Here is a 21,448-nt window from a genome sequence, read left to right as displayed (position 1 = left end):
AAGTGGTGAAAATATGCTAAATATTGCTGACTCTGTCTGTAGCAGTACATTGCTTAGCTCAGCGGTTTTCTAACTGGGGTCCAGGGACCATCAAGGGTCCTTGAGTGGGGGTGTAGGGGGTCCACAGCATAATGGAGACAGAATATTTTAACTTTTATCACAGTTTTTTGGATGTTGGAACAACGAGAGAATAAACAGGGTGTGTTCTGATTGATCAGAATTTCTAGTTTGATAATTTATCAATGATGAAGACTTTATTGACTTCAAACCTAAAAATGAAGAGAAGGAATCTTGTTTAGGAGAACTGCTGGTCTGACAGTGTAATGATGAGAGGAAGTGATGATGGGAGGACAAACTGTGAGCTGTCTTTAACTGAGACGACTCTCTGTAAAGTCAGCAGGGAGTGTGTTCCTGCCTCTGTTGTGAGATGATCTGATTGATTGGACAGATTAGTGATTATTGGTGTGTGAGAGTCACGATCAGGATGAGGAGTGGACCTGCTGCCTGGAGCTTCCCTCTCTAACCCGATTACAGCTGACAGGCTGCAGCTCGTCTCTGCAGTGATGCTTCAACTGCCGTCATCCTTTCTGTGCCTTTAACCTTTTAACTGCAGCAGCAGGAGTTCACGCTGCTCTACTCGGTCTTTACTGCAGTACAAGTACGGATACTTGTGTACAAGTATAAGTACTGATTCAACTTCTTTACTGCAGTAAAAGTGAAAAAAGTCCAGGCGTTGAGTAAAAGAGTTTGTGTGCAGAGTTAACTGATCCTCAGCTTTTCTCCACCAGAGTCTCCCACTCTGTCTCAGATTCTTCCAGCTTTCACTTTGTTTTTTGTCTTGTTGCACCTCTTACTTAATTTTTTGTAGTTATATCTGTTACATTGTTTTCTGTCTCATTCTGTATTTTACATCATTTTGGGTGTTTTTCTGTCCTTTATGTTATTTTTCATCGTGTTACATCTTTAATGTTGTTCTTTCATCTTGTGTTATTTTATACATTTCTAAAAAATCTTTTAACATCTTTTACTTCTGTTTTCGTTGTTATATCCTTTATGATGTTTTTTGTCTGTCTTTTATGTCATTATATGACTTTTTCTGGCCTTATGTTGTTTCTAATCTTGTGTCTTTTCAATTATATTTTGTCTTTCACATTTTCATTTTTTTGCCTTTTTATGTCTTTTGCATTTTTTTAAATCTTGCTCTGTCTTGTTATTGTTTTCCGTCTTTTCCGTCATCCTGTCTGTCCCGTGTGATGTCCTCTGATGGATCCACCAGTGAATCGTCTTTTCTATGTCTTATTGTTTCGTCCATTTAGGTTGAAATCACTCTTGATGTTGGAAGGCAGAGCGCAATGATGCAAAATAAAAATAATCAATAATTCACCTCAGTCATTCAAACTAAAGTAATGAAAAGAAAATGTAAATGTCTGAGAAAATGTAAGGAGTAGAAAGTACAGTAAAATTAAAAAGTTGTCAGAAAAATAAATGAAGTAAAGAACAGACACCTGAAAAGTCTATTTAAGTACAGTAAGACAGTATTTGTACTTAGTTACTTCTACCTCTGCTGAAAACACCAAACAGGAGTCTGGAGTTCATGTGAACTCGCCTCCTTCAGCCACACAGTCGCCTGAAGTCAGAACAAACATGTTGAGCTCAGCTCTGCTTCACTGAACCAGTCTGGTGTCTTACAAGCTCAGTCATGTCCCTGTTCTGCTGTCTGGATAATCCACATGCAGGCAGCGCAGTCTGCAGACTGTCCTGCAGACTGTCCTGCAGACTGTCTGCAGGCAGCGCGGTCTGCAGGTAGGACAGTCTGCAAGCAGCGCAGTCTGCAGACTGTCCTGCAGACTGTCCTGCAGACTGTCCTGGACTGTCTGCAGGCAGCGCACACTGCAGGCCGTGCCATCGCCTAGATTGGTAAGTTTATTTGTGTTCTTGTGTGACTTTGGTGTTTTAAAAGTTAGTCTGAAGTCACCAAAGTCCCACAATAACACCAACAGATTAACAGATCAAGGCAGCAGCAGACCAACAACTGTGATGTAAAATGACTGTTTTTATCAGTGGAGTTTGGTTGGTGTGTAGAGAGTGATATTTGTCTTATATAACGGTGGTTTCCTGTCAGAAAAGTCTGTCTGTCAGAAAGGTAAAGGGGTGAAAATATTCTAATTACAGAGTACACTTAAACTGAAAGATTTGTTTGATGTAAAGGCACAGTCTGCGCTTTATTTCAAGTTACTTATGTGTGTTGTTGGTCTGATAGCACCACATCACTGTGAGCCTTCACACACACACACACACACACACACACACACACACACACACACACACACACACACACACACACACACACACACACACACACAGTGTGGATCAGATGTTCCCCTGTGAAATGGACTCTTGTTCTCTTTCACTGAGGCTCCTCCAGTCTGATACAGGCCACGCCCCCACCCATGATGTCACGTCAGGTCTTTCACCTTTGACAGACGATCAGATGACATCACTGACTGAGGCGGGGCCAAACGTGGCTCAGACCTGCATGTTTTCAGCCCTGACTGGTGTCCATAACTGTTCTCACACTCTTTTCTTTGTGCCTTCAGTTCGTCCTGCAGCGACACTCACAGACTGAACTGTTCATACAGTCTGAACCTAGTAAATAAATAAATATTAATTTAATAATTATTGGCATTAAAAATGATTAATACCAACACACTACTTCAATTTTTGGAGAAAAGCTATTTTTAAAGGACTTATATATATATGAAATATATGTAATGTATTTTTTGCTTTAATAATTTTTTGTGTGTCAGAAAACAGCTTCGTCTCAGACAAGAATTCACAACTTCAAACTATTTAAAAACATAAAAATCCTTAAAAATCTAAAACTAACAATACCCACTGATAACACAGGTGTAAAAATGTGATATTATAATCATCTTGGTTTTAAGATAAATTGTTAATGAAAATGTTGGTCCTTTTAAGTTTAAAGTTGTGTCCCAGATGATTTAATCAGGCATAAAAAAGGGTCAGCTACACCCCAAGGACCCCTGTCTGACTTCCTGGTTTAAAAAAGGCCGGAACACTGCTCAAACACTGGCAAACTTTCTTTTTACTGAATAAATTACTGAATAATATTTCTATCAGATGTGTCTCAGCCGTAACATGTCGACTCTGTAGTTCTGCTAAATCATCGTAAAATATGTAATGAGACAAAAACAATATAAGACGAAGCTCGATGAAAATGACCTGACAAGATGAAAATTATGTAAAACAAGAAGGAAATTACAAATGAGATACGATGAAAACAACGTAAAAGAGGTAAAGAGATGAAACATGACATAACAGGGCAGAAATGACGTAAAATACACGACTAGACGATAAAACAACGTAACAAGATGTAAAATAAACAATGTAGAACAGAACAAGATGAAAACATGATGTAAAAGACGTAAAAAGTGGGAAATGACTTTAGATGACACAAAGGACATAATAAGACATAACAAGATGAAAATGATGTAAAAGACGTAAGAAGCTGAAACAGATGGAGACTTAATTTTATACTTTGAGTTCATTTCAGAGCCTGTACTTTTTCACTGCAGTAAACTAGTAGAATCTGTACTTTCCCTCAACTATCTGTCCTTCTACTGCAGTAGAGACGGTGTGGACTTTTGTCTCCTCTGATAAGGAACCAGGTTAGTGACAGAAACGTCTCAGTGTGTCGATCAGAGCGGCTCGGTCACAACCTGAACCAGCTGCTCAACTAACAGAGCGAGCCGAGGAGGAGACATATTGATGAGGAGAAACCTGAGACACAGAGAGAGAGAGAGAGAGTGTGTGTGTGTGTGTGTGTGTGTGTGTGTGTGTGTGTGTGTGTGTGTGTGTGTGTGTGTGTAGCCAGCACAGACCCATTTCCTGGACTATCTTTGTCACTCGTTTGCCCTGTTTCTATAAATAGTTTGGTCCAGGAGGGACACTAGCTCTCAGGGAGGAGGAGGAGGAGGAGGAGGAGGAGGAGGAGGAGGGTTGAGGGGAGGAAGAAGAGGAATAGGTGGGTCATAAGGAGGAGGAGGAAGACGAGAAAGGGCCAAGAGGAGGAGGAGAGGGTTCACATGAGGCAGTGCTGATCAAATATGAAACCGGACTCTGTTGCTACAGTTTGTCTCTTTCTCGCTTTACATGTTTTCAGAAACACGTTTTAGTGACGGTTTAGTTTAGAATAGTTTGACCAGGCGGCCGCCATTTTGGTTCTCGCGTCTCGAAGGGAACCCCAGACCCGCTAAAGATCTCGTAAAATTTTAAAAAAGAGAAAAAACACTGTGGTAAAAGTAGAAGTACTGATCCAACTTGTTTACTGCAGTAAAAGTAAAAAGTCATCCATCTTGTAACGTTATTTTTGTCCTTTTATATATTGTTACATCATATTTAACTTGTTACATCTTTTACATCATATTTGTGACTTTTGTACTTTTTTAAACATAATTTTTGTCTCACTACATCCTGTCATGTCCCTTATCTTTTGTCTTGTCTTGTTATTTTTGACTTTTGTCGTCTCTCTACATCTTTTAGTTGTTTCCATCTTGTTCCGTCTTTTACATTGTATTTGTCTCGTTACATCCTGTTACGTCTTTTATCCTGTTTTGTCTTGTTACATAACGTAGTTTTCTCATTTTCCACTTGTTATGTATTACATCATATTCGTCTTGTTAGAACATGGTTTTCATCTTGTTACATCTTTTACCTTTTTTGTGTTCCTCTGGTTCTTTTTCACATAATTTTCATCTTGTTACATCCTGTTACGTCTTTTATCATTTTTTTTTGCCTTGTTACGTCTTTTACGTCATTTTTGTCATGTTAGTTATTCTTACATCGTATTTGTCTTGTTACATCTTTCAGTTGTTTTTGTCTGATGTTGTTTTGTCTTTTGCTGTTTTTCGTCTTGCATTAAAACTGATGTAAGAACCCTGTTTTGAAAATACACGGGGGAGAAAGTACAGATATTTCTGTATCTCTTATGTAGTTGTCAGAAAAATAAACACTGAAGTAAAGTACAGATACCTCAGGTACCTTTTGTCCACAACTTAAAGATATTCAGTATATAAAAGTCTTTACAAACATGTTTTAATGTCATGTAGGGGTTATAGCACTTCACAGACAGCAGGAAGGTTCCTTCCTGATAGAACGATATCAGAGGGATGTCATGTTCTGACAAAAATATTTTTATATCGGTGGATACAGTATATTTTATTTTAGATTCATTTGACAGTTTTCTCGGCCCAGAGAAGAGCTTCCTCGGGGCTCCGTGTCGTTCTGGCTCAGACCTGAAAGACGAGTCTTTGTTCAAATGTGATGTGAACAGATGAGACCAGCAGGAGGCAGCAGAGTCTCTTCAAACCACAGCAGCTGCTCCAGTCAAAGACAAGAAAGAGTCCAGTCAGTGTCGGTGACGGGACATGAAAACGCTCGTTCCCAACCTCAGGGAGTCCTCAAAATCATCAAGTCAAATTCAAACACTTTTCAATCTTTTCCAGCTTTAAAACATATTTAAACATATTTATACATAAAATGATTATTTCTCCTCTTCATCACATTAAATCAGATGTTATTCTGCTTTTATCAAACTAAATTATGTTTTGTGATAAAATTAAAAAGGTAAACAAAGTTTCCTGTTTCTAAACGTGTCTGTCAGTAGACTTCACTTCCTGTTAGAGACGTGAAGTTTATGCATTTTCCTTAACTGATAACTGGAAATGCTAATAAATTATAAATTGATTAGTCACTAATAATTAGTAAGCTATAAAACATATTTTTTCTCTGTTTTTCTCATTTTAATTTTTTTCTCCTTTTTCTCATTTTAAGTTTAATTTTAAGTTCTCTTATTTAATGAACGTCTCCACCAGACAAAACATTCAAGTGAGGCGCAATTAATGTCATTTCTGGACTAATGATTAATTATTGATTAATACATGTTTAATCAGTTAAATTCTTATTTGGGAATTAATGGATTAATGATTAATCATTAACTTCCTGAACAATCTGGCTCAGCAAATATATCATGGTTTCAAACACTTTTCAAACCTTGAAAACATTAAAATTCAAGTGTTTTCAAGGATTTCCAGCACCTGTATGAACACTGCAATTTATACAAAACTCTGTCAACAAAACTGTTTAAAAAGAGACATTCAGTTACTCTGTAGAACAAAACTGTGATAATAAATCGTCACTGTTCCTTTGGTCAGAATAAGTTTGTATAAAAGAAAAGCTGATATCAGAACAGAGACGTTCTGATCAGTAAAGATTCTAAGAATGGAAACAGTAAAACTTTTGGTCTGTGTGTGTGAGTGTGTGTGTGTGTGTGTGCGTGTGTGTGTGTGTGTGTGTGTGTGTGTGTGTGTGTCTTCAGGCGATAAAAGGCTGAGAACTGCTGTGTTAAAGTATGAGCTCATGCAGTGATGATATTATTTACAGTGTCAGTGATATTAGTGATTTTACTCTCATTGGTCTTGATTTTATTCTTGTTACTGGTCGTGTTTGTCTTCTACTGACAGACTCACAGACTAAACGAGTTTCTTCGTCGTCCGTCTGTCGCTCAGATATCTCATATCTCACTCTCTCCTGACTGTCGGCTCAGTTTTCTTCGCTGTGAAAGCGGAGCAGCATCAAAGCTCAGCTGCCAGGTGATCAGATTACTTTCAGATGTACTCTGATACAGTTACTAATTACCTGTTAAAAATGTACCAAGTAACCTAATCCAAGTATCACAATATAAAAGTGATTACTTTCCGTTACTTTTGGATTACTTCAATACCAAATATGGTGAAAGTGTTCAACCTGATATAATGTTTAATGTTTGTGATTGTTTATTGATTGTTAGCGTAGCAGGTTCTTCTTTTATTGAGCACGGATCAATTAGCATCGCTAAGTAGCTCTTCACATTTCAGTTAAAGGGACAGGAACTTATTCTGTTTTTACCCACAAACCACCTGCAGGCCCAAAATATGTTTCATTAGCAGTACTGACAGGTTAGCTAGCTGACTGGATTTCTGTGTAGCAAACACAAGCAGTAGGTCTGTGTAGCTAATGTTAGCACTTTCGTGTAGCTAATGTTAGCAGTTGTTCTGTGTAGCTAATGTTAGCAGTTCCGTGTAGCTAATGTTAGCAGTTGTTCTGTGTAGCTAATGTTAGCAGTTCCGTGTAGCTAATGTTAGCAGTTGTTCTGTGTAGCTAATGTTAGCAGTTGTTCTGTGTAGGTAATCTTGAGGCTGAATTCATGGATCAATATTTAAAATAATATTAGACTAAAACAAGCAACAGTTAAACAGGAGTGACGGACTGTTGAAATGAGATGTTGCATCATAAAACTCGATTTGTTTCAGTTTGTTCCTGAACTTTGTTTAATTTGATTATTTTGCTCACTCCAGTTTAAAGTTTTGGTGGAACAGGATTAAATTTAATACAGTTCAAAGAGAGGTTTAAATTCAATCTATATTTATTTTAATATAGTGAAAAAGTTTGGTGCGTCATTAAAAGTTAAACCATGATTTCACCCTAACATCTAATTTTAATGACTTGCAGGATCTTTTTTTTTCATCACACTGGTGGAAATCTGCTTGAGGACCACTGGTTTACTCTTCAGCTTTAAGTCTTATATTTTATAAACCCTCAGCGTGTGTGTGTCAGCTCTGTAGTGTGTGTGTCAGCTCTGGAGTGTGTGTGTGTCAGTGTGGAGGTGAAGCTGGTTTTAAATAGCCTGAGCAGGTCAGTGATGGCGGCCGCTCGTCAGTCACATGGCAATGATCCAGTCAGGACAGGAGATGCTGATCTTTTAAGCCTCTTCCAGGTAATCTGTCACCTCATTTAAAAGCACCAACGAGGAAGTCGCTCTGTCCACTCAAGTAGAGCTCTTTGTTTTAAAGAGGTCGCAGGTCACTGCAGGTTTCACGTCAGATTAAGGGAGACTGGGGGCAGTTGTAACATTTTTTACTTTTTCCTTCATCACTCACACACTTTTGACTTTTGACATGTATTTGTCTAAGTATCGATTGGGCCATGTAGCTAATGTTAGCAGTTGGTCCGTGTAGCTAATGTTAGCAGTTGGTCCGTGTAGCTAATGTTAGCAGTTGGTCCGTGTAGCTAATGTTAGCAGTTGGTCCGTGTAGCTAATGTTAGCAGTTGGTCCTTGTAGCTAATGTTAGCAGTTGGTCCTTGTAGCTAATGTTAGCAGTTGGTCCGTGTAGCTAATGTTAGCAGTTGGTCCTTGTAGCTAATGTTAGCAGTTGGTCCTTGTAGCTAATGTTAGCAGTTGGTCCGTGTAGCTAATGCGAGCGGTTGGTCTGATTTTATTATGTACCAGACTTGTGCTGCGTTACTTCTCATTGTGACTGTCCTGCCTTGAGTGGCATCACTTCTGTCATGCAACTTATATAAAGCAGATATTTTATCCCAAACCACAAAACTGCAACAGTTTTACAATATAAATCACCTGTGCAATGACACACAGGTCATGTCACATGATTTACATAACGTTTAGTAAAGCTCGGCCTGTTGCTGCATGTTTTCTCCACCTCTTATACACAATAATACATGTTTGTTATCATTTTTATTTTCAGCTTATCTTAAAAATATTAGCAAATACTTGACAAACTCTGGATGATGTATCATCCTGAGGTAAATGCCGGCCTGGTTGCCGTGCAGTGACTCCATAGTGACGAGAAAAGCAGCCAACAGAATGTGGTCGCCCGCTAATGAGTCACATGATCAGAATGTATGTTTGAGAACATATGAGATGTGATGTTTGGACACACGAGCCTGCAGCCGCCCGCTCACTTTATTTCTCTTTAATCGGATCCATAATGCAGCAGCAGCAGCGCCGTGAGCCTTGAAGTGTTAATGAAGAGTATTCTGGGATGTTGGAGTGGGCTGGCGGCTCCATTCATCTCCGGACAAAAGGACGAGCTCTGCGTGTGTGTGTGTGTGTGTGTGTGTGTGTGTGTGTGTGTGTGTGTGTGTGTGTGTGTGTGAAGCTCCTGAGTTAAAGAGTTATTTTAACACAGCAGCTTAGTGTGTGTGTGTGTGTGTGTGTGTGTTCCTTCCTCTCCGTCTCCGCCTCTCTCAGTGTGTCTCTCGTCTCCGTCCGTCCAGGACTAACTGAACACATCCTCTCAGGTTGTATCAAACTAAACTTCTTCTTCTGTGGTGTCTGTCTGTGATCTGTGTTTTTTTAATCTACTGGACCATCTGAGATTTTCTGTGTGTGTGTGTGTGTGTGTGTGTGTGTGTGTGTGTGTGTGTGTGTGTGTGTGTGTGTGTGTCCGTCCTGTGTTGACCTCACTGTTAAATCACAGATGGAACAACAGAGATTTACTTCTGAGGTTATTTAACAGCCACATGTTGTTTGATTTACGGTTTTAAAGGTGCTGATGTTCCTCTGTTATTGTTTTTAAAGTTTTTAAAACACATTGTGATAAGATAAGAACTTTATTAATCCTGAAATAAATTCTCTAAAGTGCTAAATTGCTCCAAAAAGAATAAAATGTTAAATATATATATATATATAAATATATGAATTAGGGTTAGGGTTATAAATATAAAATAAAAGTGTAGGAGGAGTAAATTTAAACAAACAGAGCCTAATACAGTGCCTCTCTTTGGGAGTGGTAACAAGAACACACCCAGGAGGTTCCACCAGGAACCCTTTTATTTACCAAGGGTTTCATCTAGACCTCATTCAGGGGGTTCTACAGAGAACCTTCTGATGGCTCTAGACCATAGCAACGAAATCACAGATTTTAGAAAGCTGTAACTGACCAATCAGGATGGAGTATTTATCAAAGCTGTGTTATAATTGATAATATCAGATCATTATCAGGATGTTATTGATGGTTTGTGACCTCAGAGCAGTTTTCCTCCTCATCTGTGAGATAACCAGCAGTTCATTATCTCTGATTGTCCACATGTTGCAGCAGTTTATCACCTGCTGATTATTACTGACGGACCAACGAGCGCTGACAGCGAGTGAGCGGCTCGTATTTACTGTTTGATAGTGTTGTTTGGTTTTCACGCAGAGACGGAGACGGGCGAAGCTGCTGGGAGACAAGTTTACACTCTGACATCATCAGAGTTATCACATCAGGTTATTTTTATTCTCTTGAGGAAGCAGAGGAGGCAAAAGTCCACACAGTCTCACAGTACAGATACTCCGGTGAAAGTAAAAGAACTGATTCAACCTGTTTACTGCAGTAAAAGTGAAAAAGTTCAGGCTCTGAAATGTATAAAAGTAAAAAGTCGTCCTCTGAAGGACATTTGTACTGACCGTTTCTGTGCAAACTGAACCTCAGCTTTTCTCCACCAGAGAGTTTCCATCTCTGTATTTTTCATCTTGTTACTTCTTTTGCGTAGTTTATCTATATCTTTGGTCGTGTTGATTCCACTTGTGATGCTGTGATTGTGGTGTATTTCTGTCAGTTGTACCTGAGCGAGGCGTTCGAGGACTGTCGTCCTGTTGAGGGTCATGTTACCTGGTGTTGAATGTGACAGCGAGCCGCTGGCCGTCAGCCAGAGGGTAACCTGATGACTGTGATTGGCTGCTGCTCAGACAGGTTACAGGTGAGGCTGCAGAGTGAAAGTGAGGAGGACGATCAGCTGCTGTCATTTGACCCAGTCGTCCCTAAACACAACATGAGGATCAGGACACTAAGCACCACTGTGTATTTTTAGTCATCATTTATTTCACAGAAAACGTTAACCCTCAGTCACACCCAGGGACGTTGTTGTCCTTTTGAATTATTTTGTTTTTTTAATCATTTCAGTTGTGTATTTTAGGGTTAATTTGGGAATTTCAACCTCACCTCCTATAATATGTCTATAATATACTGTGTAATAAAAATACTCCCCAGTTTACAGCCAGGGGACAGCTTTGTCCCACTGACTACTAACAGAGGTACAGTTTTTGGTCCTGTCACCATTAGAGCATAAAAGCATGTCTGTTTGTTTTTGCGTTCATCCTGCGGTCCTGACTTCAGAATTGTAGTTCAATCAATATCAGTTTAAGTGTACGCTATATTTAGAATATTTAATAATATTTTATATTTAAAAAAATCAATCATTCTAGAGCTGTAACAATTAATCAATTAATTATTAATTGACTATTAAATTAATTGTCATCTATTTTGATAATCAATAAATCTTTTTGAGTCATTTTTAAATTAAAAACTGTCTAATTTCTCTGGTTTCAGCTTCTTAAATGTGAATATTTTCTGGTTTCTTTACTCCTCCCTCACAGTAAACTGAATGTCTTTGAGTTGTGGACAAAACTAGACAATAAGAAGGCAGGACTCATTTTTGTACAGTAGGAGGAAGAAAAGATGTGGCGTCCATCTTTATTTACAGTCCATGTTTGGACACATGTGAGACCTGGATCATATCACCTGTTGGTTGCAGCTGTAGATGACAGAAGTAATGTGTTGGGGGGGGGGTGAAGCTGTCGTCACAGACTAATTACTGGTGTGATGTTGTTGTTTAGAGGGAGGGGAGGAGCCAGCAGGTAGCCGGGGACTTAATGATTGTTCCTTCCTGTTGTCATGCTGCTCCGCCTGTGGCGAGGACCCCCGCTCATCCTCTCAGTGTTTTATAATTTATGTTCCTCCGACAACAATTTACAACGAGAGGAAAACACCTGTTTATCAGACTTTTATTCGAGTGGAGACTCTTGTATGAAACAAATTCTAACATCAGCCTCCCCTAAAGACAAAAATGATGTACAGGATGTAAGAATCTGAAACAGAGAGAGACGGAGACTCTGGTGGAGAAAAGCTGAGGTTTAGTTGTCTCTGCACAGAAACAGTCAGAGGACAGAGGACGACTTCTTCCTTTATTATTTTGCCTGAACTTTTTTACTTTTACTGCAGTAAACAAGTTGAATCGGTGCTTCTACTTTTACCAGAGTCTTTTTTTTACTCAAGTATCTGTGCTTCTACTGGAGGAAAGACTGTGGACTATGGCTTCCTCTGGTTTCCAGTGATGACCTTTAATATAAACGTTATCAAATCAAGGGAGGCTCTGAGAGACAATGCAAAATTACATTATTATGATTTTTTTTAATGTGATTAATTTAATTTGTTTCCTTTGTTCGTTGTTGAAGTTCTAAATCATCCATTCTCAACCAGTGGGCCTCAGAGCGCCATCTAGTGGGCAATTCAAGCAGTGTTACTGCCAAATAATTAGATTAAAATAAAAAATAAAAAAAGGCAATTTACATAGGTAGTTATTTGTATGTCTCAATGTACTCAAGAAATCACACATAAAAACAATTTAGGTCAACATTAGCAGTTTGTCAGCTGGTCTGGGCAGCAAAAATTAGTGGTTGGTCTCTGGAGCTTAAGTTAGCAGTTAGCAGTGTTGGGCAGTAGCGGCGTTACAAGTAGCAGCGTTACGAGTTTAACTAACTACTTTTCTCAGTAACGTGGTCGTAACGTCGCTGTTTTCTACATCAAATAGCTTTTCAGTAGTGAAGCTACTTTAGTGATCAAATAACGCGGTAGCGTCCAGAGAAGCTACATTTCCCCACGCATTTCTAAACCTTAAATGCATCTCGTCCATGTGACGTCACGTACCTGTCCTCCTGCTGATGGCCGCCATAGACTGGGTAGGAAAAAATGCCCGCGATTTGTCGCAGCAGGAGACAGTGGCAGAGGAGGCAGAGATGTGTACCTGTCGTGAATCTCCACGACCAAACCTTAACAAGTTCATGTTACTTATCGAGTCCTCGCAGAACAGTTCCACGTTCCGGTGTTTACTGTGGAACCCTAAAAGAAAAGCTCCTGTCAGCATCCAAGACGTCCAACACAAATTTAAGGAGAGACATTCAGGTATTTCCCGAAGTTAACACAACCATGCTAGCTAAGCTAATCATCACAACTCAGTCAGCAAACACCAGCAGCTAACATTAGCTAACACTAACACTAGCTAGCAACATGTCCTCTGGCAGCAAAAGAATAAAACTGTGTGCGCGCGCGCGCGTGCATGTGTGTGCAGGGAATTTAGGCAGAAAGAGGTAAGAAAAATGAGAAGATTATTTAAATAAATAATTTGATATTTGTGTAGATGGCTCCGAGTACAGAAGGGGGTAATAACTATACTACTAAACACAGACAGACAGATACATAGATACTTTATTTTTACTTTAAAATAGCTTTGATGTAGTTAAGCTACTTTTGTCATGTTATTGTAGCTTAGTTTGCTACATTTCTCTGGTGTGTAGCTTCATTGTAGCAAAGCTTCATTTAATGTAGATTAACTTGTAGCTACATTTTCCAGGTAGGCTGCCCAACACTGGTGGTTGGTTTGTATCTCTGATGTTAACAGTTGGTCTTTGTAGCTAAAGTTAGCAGCTGGTTTGTGATTTCAAGAGATAATGAAATATCATATATTATGCACCCATCAGACTGGTCTTTAACTGTGACATGAAGCATCATAATGTTGATAACGCTGCTGTTCATACACACGTTTGTGTGTGTGTGTGTGTGTGTGTGTGTGTGTGTGTGTGTGTGTCAGTGTATAAGAAGCTGCATAGATTGTGTTCATTCTGTATTTTACTGAAGTGATAAATGTAGAGAAGCTGATGGTCCAGTAGTTTTGTAGAGAGCTGGAGTTATGACATCACTTCCTGTCCAGCGTCTCTGTCATCTGTGTGAGGACATGAAGCATCCTCGGACATAGATCATGTGTTCAGTTTAAGGGCCAGTACATCCCAAAACTCTTTGAAAAAACTATTGATCTTTGATCAATTGTTTCTGAATTATGTCCTTCTATAAATGAACAACGTAAAACAATTTTTAGTTGAGTGTCACTGGGCTTCTAAATGATGTTTTCTTACATGCGGAACAGAAACAGGAAGTGACAGTTTGACTTCAGCTCTCTGTATTTTTGTTTTTGATGGATGAATAAATCGGTCATCTCTGGAGATGTGATTTATGACGTATCGATATAATTCATGTGTGATTGATTTAATATTTATTAGCTCAGTTCGCTCCAGACTAACTCCTGTTTGGTCCAACAGCCAGAGAGGTGGAGTCCTCAGACGTCCGTCCCCTCTCTGCGTCCAACATGGACACTTTTTTCCGCCGTCACTTTAAGAGGAAGGAAGCCGCCCTGCAGGCGGATGTGGAGGTGACGCCCTGCCGCCAGCGGAGGCCCAGCGTGGCCGTCCCCACCAGCAAGGCCCGCCGGAGGTCCAGCGTCGGCCTGCCGTCCTCCACCCTGACGCAGCGGCGGCGCTCCAGCGTGCAGCTGCCAGGGGGGCTGCCGTGTGCGGGCGGAGGCCGCCTGGCGAAGACACCCAGACGCAACAGGTGGGCGGGACACGGTCGTAGGCGTTCCAGCACCACCACCCCCAGCCTCAACCCGAGGTTCGCCGTGTGCAGGAAGAAGGTGGGGAAGCTGCGGAACATCGACACCCACCTGCTGGGGCCGTCCATGCTGCTCGCCAGTCTCATCCAGATGGCCGAGGAGGACGAGGAGGACGGCGTGGGGGCGGGGCTACCAGCCACAGAGCAGCAGGTGGAGGTGAGGAGAATGTTCTCGCGCTCCAGCAGCCTCCACTCAGATGGAGACGACGACGGCAGCGATTACTCCATCGCCAACGATAGCCAATCGGAAGACAGTCAGCTGTCTGAGGAGGAGCGGCTTGCCGAGGAGGAGGACGTCTGCCCCTCCTCCACCCCCTTGTCCTCCTCCGCCCTGGAGGTGATGAGAAGAACTCCACAACCCCCGCCCGTGTCTCGGCCCCTCATCAGGGCCCCTCGCTGCCTCCGCAGAAACTCTTCTCAGGTGTTCGGAGACTGTGTGCCCTACAGCTGCCGCCGCGGCGCCTCCACCCGCAGGAAGAGGAGGAGGATCTCCACCATCTCCAAGGCCGGGAGCCCCTGGCCAGGAAGGGGCCCCCCGCTGCCCAGCCGCAAGAGCTCAGTCTACTACCTCAACCACCCGGCCTTTTACAGGGGCCCCGGGGCCCTCAGCCCACTGGGAGCCCATGGCTACAACGCCCACCTGGAGAGCTGGAGCAGCTTCCTGCTGTATGTAGTCCTGAGCGCCAACATGGCGGCTGAACGTCAGCTGATCTTCTCTCAAACATAAACCAGGAAACTAATTTTACTGATGTCAAAAGTTTTAATACTGCGATACTTTTTCAAAACTGCGTGTTTACAACGATACAAGTACCAGTAATTCAGACACAAAAGGTCAAAAACAACATAAAAAGATGAAAACAACGTAACAAGACAAACGTTACGTAACAAGAAGAAAATGAAGACAAAAATGTAACATAATATAATGTAGCATAACATAGTGTAACATTATAAATAACATGCATATAGCAGTAATTATCTAAGCTGGAGATATACTTGCTTTTAACTTTAACGTTTGCATCATGGCTGACACACGTACGTGAACACAAGCATGTAAGAAACAAATATTTCTCCAGCCTGAAAGTATAAACAGAGTCACTTTCTGACCTGTAGCTGATGTTGGACAGAGCCGTGTATAAGTACTCAAAACAACACAGTGCCAGGTAGTATTGAAACATCTGCAGTCAAATTTTACTGAGACCTAAAACAATCACTATTTGTATGTTCGTTTTTCTTGCTTGTCACGTGTGATTGCTTTTAATAAAGAAGTATTAAACGAAGTACTGGTATCACTTTAAGAGTACTGATATAATATTTCTGCCCTGATGTTGGAGATTCTGCTGCAAACAATCATCCTCCACAGAGCTGCAGCTCATTAGCAGCTAATGACCACATGATTGATCAGAGCAGAGCCGTTGCTCAGGTTCATGTGTGTGTGTGTGTGTGTGTGTGTGTGTGTGTGTGTGTGTGTGTGAGAACATCACGCTGTGTGAGTCTACTGCTGTCTGACATGTTGTGATCTTCTTAAAAATGTAAATAACCTGACCTGCGCTCATGTAATATTAATATACTTTAATAACAGAGAACTCCGGCTTCTGATTGGCTGGAGCATTTCTCTTCAAAATGTTCACTAAATGATTTGAAAGTGTTTTGATCAACAGTTTTATCATCACCATGGATCAGTGTGTGATTTACATTATGCTGCAGGTAACCATAGCAACAACGAGGATGACTGCCTTAACTTTGATTTAAAACAATAATAATGTTGAAGAAGACGTGATGTTTTATTTTTGCTCATGAAGGAACTTAAAGACGCTGCTGGTGAAACATTTTATTTGGTTTAAAACTACAGGGCACGTCATCACGTTATCTCCTCTGGAGTTGCACTGTAGGGGGCACTTGAGCATGTTTTCTTGGACACTGGGTCACTCTAGAGGGCATTTATTATGTCTTATCTACGACAGGGGCGTCATTTTCAAACATGGCGTCCAGGGTAGTTAATCGCTCCAGGTTTTAAAACACTGAAGTGATCCTTTAACCAGGACGCTGTCGCTGTGTGGGAATGACGATGAGGGAAAACATTAACACGACAGAAACGACCCAGAATCTCATTTTTGAAGATGCTCAATTAAAAATACATAGAATCGCTGAGTGACGTGTTTTCTTAAAAGGCCTTTTGTCGTCTTGTGGTTTCAGGAAAGCCATCGCCAAGTCGGGCCTGCAGCACTCGGCGGCTCAGCCCAACGTCTCAGCGTCCGGACAGGGCGACCAGCTGCAGGAGCCCAACAGCAGCGTGGACTGGACCGTGAGTCACTCTTCATCCTCTGTTAGCTAACTCAACCGCTACTGAACAAATCAGTACATTTTCACTGTAAAAAAATCGTACATGAATTTGGTGGAATCAAATCATTTCTCATTAATTTAACGTAAATATACATGTTTTAGTTATTATGTTGTTCAGGTGTGTGAGCTTGTCCACAGCTAATCTGTCATGTGACTGGACCCATCAGTCAGATATTTTATGGGAACATTTATGACCTCCTGCTGAAGGACCTCTCATGGTTACTGTGATTCATAATGTTTGAAAAACCTTTAAAAAACCAATGTAAAAACATATAAAACCTGTCCTGCCTGCTGACTCCCCTCTCCTCTTAACTGACCTGTCTGTGTCGTCAACGAGGCTAAAAACAAGACTCACCTATGAGCAGTGTTAGGGGGTAACTACATTTAGTTACACCTAACTAATTACATGTATTAAATAAAAAATGTTAATGTAATCTATTACAGTTAATGAGAAAAATTTATTATTACTTATTAACTTATTAACGAGTTCTTCTTACTGTAAATCTTGTGTCTTGAAATGATGAGTTGAATGAATTAAATTAAAAGTTTTGTGTTGAATTATTAACATTTATCAAACTCACAGTTTGACGTGTTGAACAACAGGAGCAGCTGAAATGAAGAAGTGACAGGAAATTAAACTTGACATTTGAAATGTTTGTGTGACTGAAGAGTTTTTGGTTCAAATTAATATTCACATATTCACTCAGAATTCACATATTGAAGGTATTTGAGCTGATTTGTATTTTATTTGAGTATTTCCAGTTTCTCCTTCTACTTCACTACATTTCAGGTTGAAATTTTACACTTTTTTACTTCTCTCCATTTATCTGACAGCTTTAGTTACTTTACAGATTCAGATTTTTACAGACAAAATACTTCAAATCTGATTTTTTCCTCTGAATTAAACGATTTAAACAGTTTAGTGCAGCTGAAACCATTAATCAATGAGTTGATTGACAGAAAAGGCCGTTCAGACGACTTTGTTTTTAATATATTCTGTCTTATTGCACTATGAACACACCAAGGCAAGTTCACTTAGACAGTGGTTTTCAAACTGGGGTCCGAGGACCACCCGGGGTCTTTTTGTTAGTTGTAGGGGGTCACCAGCAAAAAGGAGGAACAGAATATTTTTTGGATGTTGGATCAACAAGCAAGGAAATAAGATAGGTTGTTTTGATTGATTGTAATTGATATTGATCCCAGTTTGATCATGTATTGACTATGAAAACTTTATTTTCAGTTTTTAATTAAAAGCAGAACACAGTGGATTCTTTTAGACAAAATCCTCTCAGATTGTGGGTCTTTGGTGTGAAAAAGTTTGCATTAATATGTGTCGTAATTCTAATGAAGTTAACTCAAACTGCAGTTTGAATAATGTTGCAGGTGTTCCTGTGACTTTAAACTGATGTTTGAATATTTGGTTTATGTTTTGTTCAGATAATAATTTTATATTTGTCTGTGAGGCAGAGCAGGTCGAACTGAAATGTTTCGCTGTCTGACTGTTTTTATCCGTCGCAGGACAACGCCCAGTTCGGGGACCACATCTGGTTTGAGACCAGCGGGTCTGGAGACTTCTGTTATGTTGGAGAGCAGTACTGCATCGCTAAATCTCTGGTGAGTCACAGCGCCCCCTGTGGACAGGTAGTGAAATGTAGCTGTGGTCCCCCTTCAACCTGCTGTAGGGAGTTAGGGACCGTATGAAAATGACAATAAATCTACCTTTTACTAACAAACTGAAATCTCAAAGTAATATAATGATGCTGCAGTTTATTTTGCCATTAATCATGAAAAGTGTTAATTAACTTCAATTTAGGGCTGAACAATTTTGAAAAAAATATCTAATTGTGATTATTTTGACTGATATTGTAATTGTGATATGATTGTTACATCATTATTCTCATTTTAATTTAAGAAATATCATTATGGAGTGATTTTTCAAAGAGCTGTAAACAAAACAAAGTTTTCTGCAAAAAAAATAAAAAATAAAAATCTGTAAAAATATGATGTGCAGACCAGGACATTTCTGCAGCATGATGATCTTTAATTTAAAATGGTAGTTTGACACACATTTTACATTTAACCTGTTGCACTGAAATGAAAACTGCAGTTTTGATCAAATTTTGACTAATTGTTCAGCCCTACTTCAGTTTGTATGGAAGCCGAGACTGGCTTTACTTTTAATTATTTTTTTTAATGCTGTTAATTATTTTGTAATCATGAGAAAGTATGAATTCTAATGATGACGGGGGAATTTACGTCATTATCTTGAGACAACAAGAGGCCGATTTCTCAACATAACAAGATCATTTATGACAAGGAAATTTCAGTCCTATGAAGTTGCAGCCAGATGAGACTTTTTCCCACGAAACAGCTGCAGTCTTTATTGGTTACGTGTTTCTGTAAAACGAGCAGTGTTGTACACGAACGTGTCAAAAGAACAGAGCTGCTCATATTTTTGGTGAAACCAACGAGTCAGTTTGCGTGAACGTGAGCACCGTTCACTCATCATCAGCTGATTTAAACGGCAGAGAGAGAGATGAAAAGATTACAGACAGAGGTGTCGACGTGATGTAAAAACTTTCTTTGATCACGAAGCCTCATGTTTCTCTATCATTCTGTGGTTTAGTGTCTGAACTCTCCACTGCAGGCTGAAGTCTGTTAACAGTGAGAAACACACACATCGATCCGCGTTATACACTCGTCTCCAAACGTCTGTATCTATGGAAACACGTTTCCGTGCATTAAATCTGTCTGTTATATTCTGCAGCAAAAGTCGGTGGTGAGGAAGAAGTGTGCAGGATGTAAGATATCGGTCCACACCATGTGCATGGAGCAGCTGGAGAAGGTAAACTCTGGATCATCTGTGGCTGAGCAGCTGCACTCGGTGATGTTTCTGCCGTCTCTCCTCACAGTCTCTCGTCTCTCTGTTCAGATCAATTTCAGGTGCAAGCCGTCATTTAGGGAACCGGGATCTCGAGCTGTTCGAGAGGTCAGTCTCATTTCAGTTTGTAACCAGTTAAAAGTTTAATTTTACATTTCTCTACTAAACAACAAAACATTAATTCTTTTAAAAGTGCTCTATGAATTGATTTACTTCATGTTTTTTCCTCAAAAAACACCAGAATACAAACATTTCTTGTAAATTCTCCAGCACTGGACCATCAACCGTCGATGAGAAGAGTCTTAGTCCACCATGTTTACATGCATGACGATACTTGCAGAAAAAACAAAACTCAAACTCTGTTATTCAGGAGCAGCTCCTCGCTTTCAGATCCGGGATGAAAGTATCAGGACGTTGTTGTAACACTGGAGTGATTCGTGCTCTGCTTCTGTCGCTGCCACTAGCCAGTTAGCTCAGTTAGCCGTTAGACTGGGACACATCCTCAGAGACCGACAGAGGACGGTTTGAGGACTCTGACTCTGGAGATGCTGAAGACATGGTGGGTCCAGGCGAGGACAGGAGGCGTCACAGTCTTCACTCAAGTAGAAGTACAGATACTTATGTAAAAAAAAAAAAAAAAAAAATGAATAGTAGGGCTTCAGAACATGGTGGTTTTAAAAATCATAATGTGATTATTTTTACAGATGATTTTCACTGAAATAAAAATAATTTAAATCACGATGATGTGACAGTTCAGCGCTCTCACGTGAAATTGTTGATGCACTGTTGTGTTTCAGTCCAACGTTGTGCGACACCACTGGGTCCACAGGAGACGTCAGACGGGGAAGTGTCGGCAGTGTGGGAAGGTGAGTCTCCGTCAGTCCCTCCACACCTTTTTTACTCGACGGCTGCAGAGCCTCAGAGCTGACAGAGTCTCTTTATTTCCATCGCCAACAGGGATTCCAACAGAAGTTTTCATTTCACAGCAAAGAGATTGTTGCCATCAGCTGCTCGTGGTGCAAACAGGCGGTAAGTCGCACAGTTACACAGATCACAGTTTGATGGTAACATATTGGAGCAATAAGAAGCCAGTGCAAAGCAGAAGTGAGTTGTTCCTCCGCCCCCTCCTCCCCACAGCAGAGACAGGCAGGCTGCAGGAACACCGCAGGAGTGCAGCAGGATCACTGCAGGAACACTGCAGGAACACTGCAGGAGTGCAGCAGGATCACTGCAGGAACACTGCAGGAACACTGCAGGAGTGCAGCAGGATCACTGCAGGAACACTGCAGGAGCGCAGCATGTGTGCAACCTTATAATTTCAAGGCTGAGTCCTCCACTGCCAGTTGATCAGCTGTTTTTAACTCTGTCAGTTGTCTGTTGATGTAAAGTTCTGTCTGTTATCCTGAAAACAAAAACCAGCTGCTCTGAAAAGACACTCTGGAGTTCAGTGATTGTCCGTCTCACTGCTGCCAAACTCCATTAACATTTTTCTAAATTTAACATTCATGAACTTCTACTCCTTTTTAAAGATTATTAATGATTTCTTACAACTTATAAACAGACAAACTCATTCAATGAACATTCGACATTAATTTGAACTCTGATTAATGTGAAACAGGCAAAAAAACAAAAAACAAAACAGTTATTCCAGTCTGGAATGGAAATTTGAAAGGAGGGGAACGACAGCTGCAGCGTTTATGTTAAGTGAAGCGAGTATCTCAATGTGTTTTTGATTTCTGATGACACATCGTGGTCATTTTCTGATGTATTACAGTAAATATATTGTGAGAGTGAGACTGACAGGTGAATAATAGTGTAAAAAACAGAG

At 40.4% G+C, this 21,448-nt stretch overlaps 1 protein-coding gene across 4 annotated transcripts in view; it reads left to right on the top strand.

The window, feature by feature from the left end:
- dgkzb (diacylglycerol kinase, zeta b) overlaps positions 1-21,448 on the top strand; it is a 48,966-nt gene that overhangs the window by 9,299 nt on the left and 18,219 nt on the right. The window contains exons 1-8 of one of the 4 annotated variants that reach the window (XM_084733591.1): positions 12,661-12,860; positions 14,051-15,065; positions 16,593-16,701; positions 18,258-18,353; positions 19,507-19,584; positions 19,672-19,728; positions 20,418-20,486; positions 20,578-20,649. In XM_084733591.1, the coding sequence (XP_084589717.1) occupies positions 12,695-12,860; positions 14,051-15,065; positions 16,593-16,701; positions 18,258-18,353; positions 19,507-19,584; positions 19,672-19,728; positions 20,418-20,486; positions 20,578-20,649 (1,662 nt within the window). In that variant the 5' untranslated portion in view covers positions 12,661-12,694. Of the gene's footprint in view, positions 1-9,066; positions 9,160-12,659; positions 12,861-14,050; positions 15,066-16,592; positions 16,702-18,257; positions 18,354-19,506; positions 19,729-20,417; positions 20,487-20,577; positions 20,650-21,448 lie in introns of those variants that run through there. The other 3 variants (XM_084733592.1, XM_084733590.1, XM_084733593.1) reach the window with 3 other exon arrangements.

Source organism: Lutjanus erythropterus, chromosome 13 (genome assembly GCF_056507025.1).
Source record: "Lutjanus erythropterus isolate fLutEry1 chromosome 13, fLutEry1.hap2, whole genome shotgun sequence".
Lineage (NCBI taxonomy): Eukaryota > Metazoa > Chordata > Actinopteri > Lutjaniformes > Lutjanidae > Lutjanus > Lutjanus erythropterus.
This window is presented reverse-complemented; position numbering and strand designations above follow the sequence as displayed.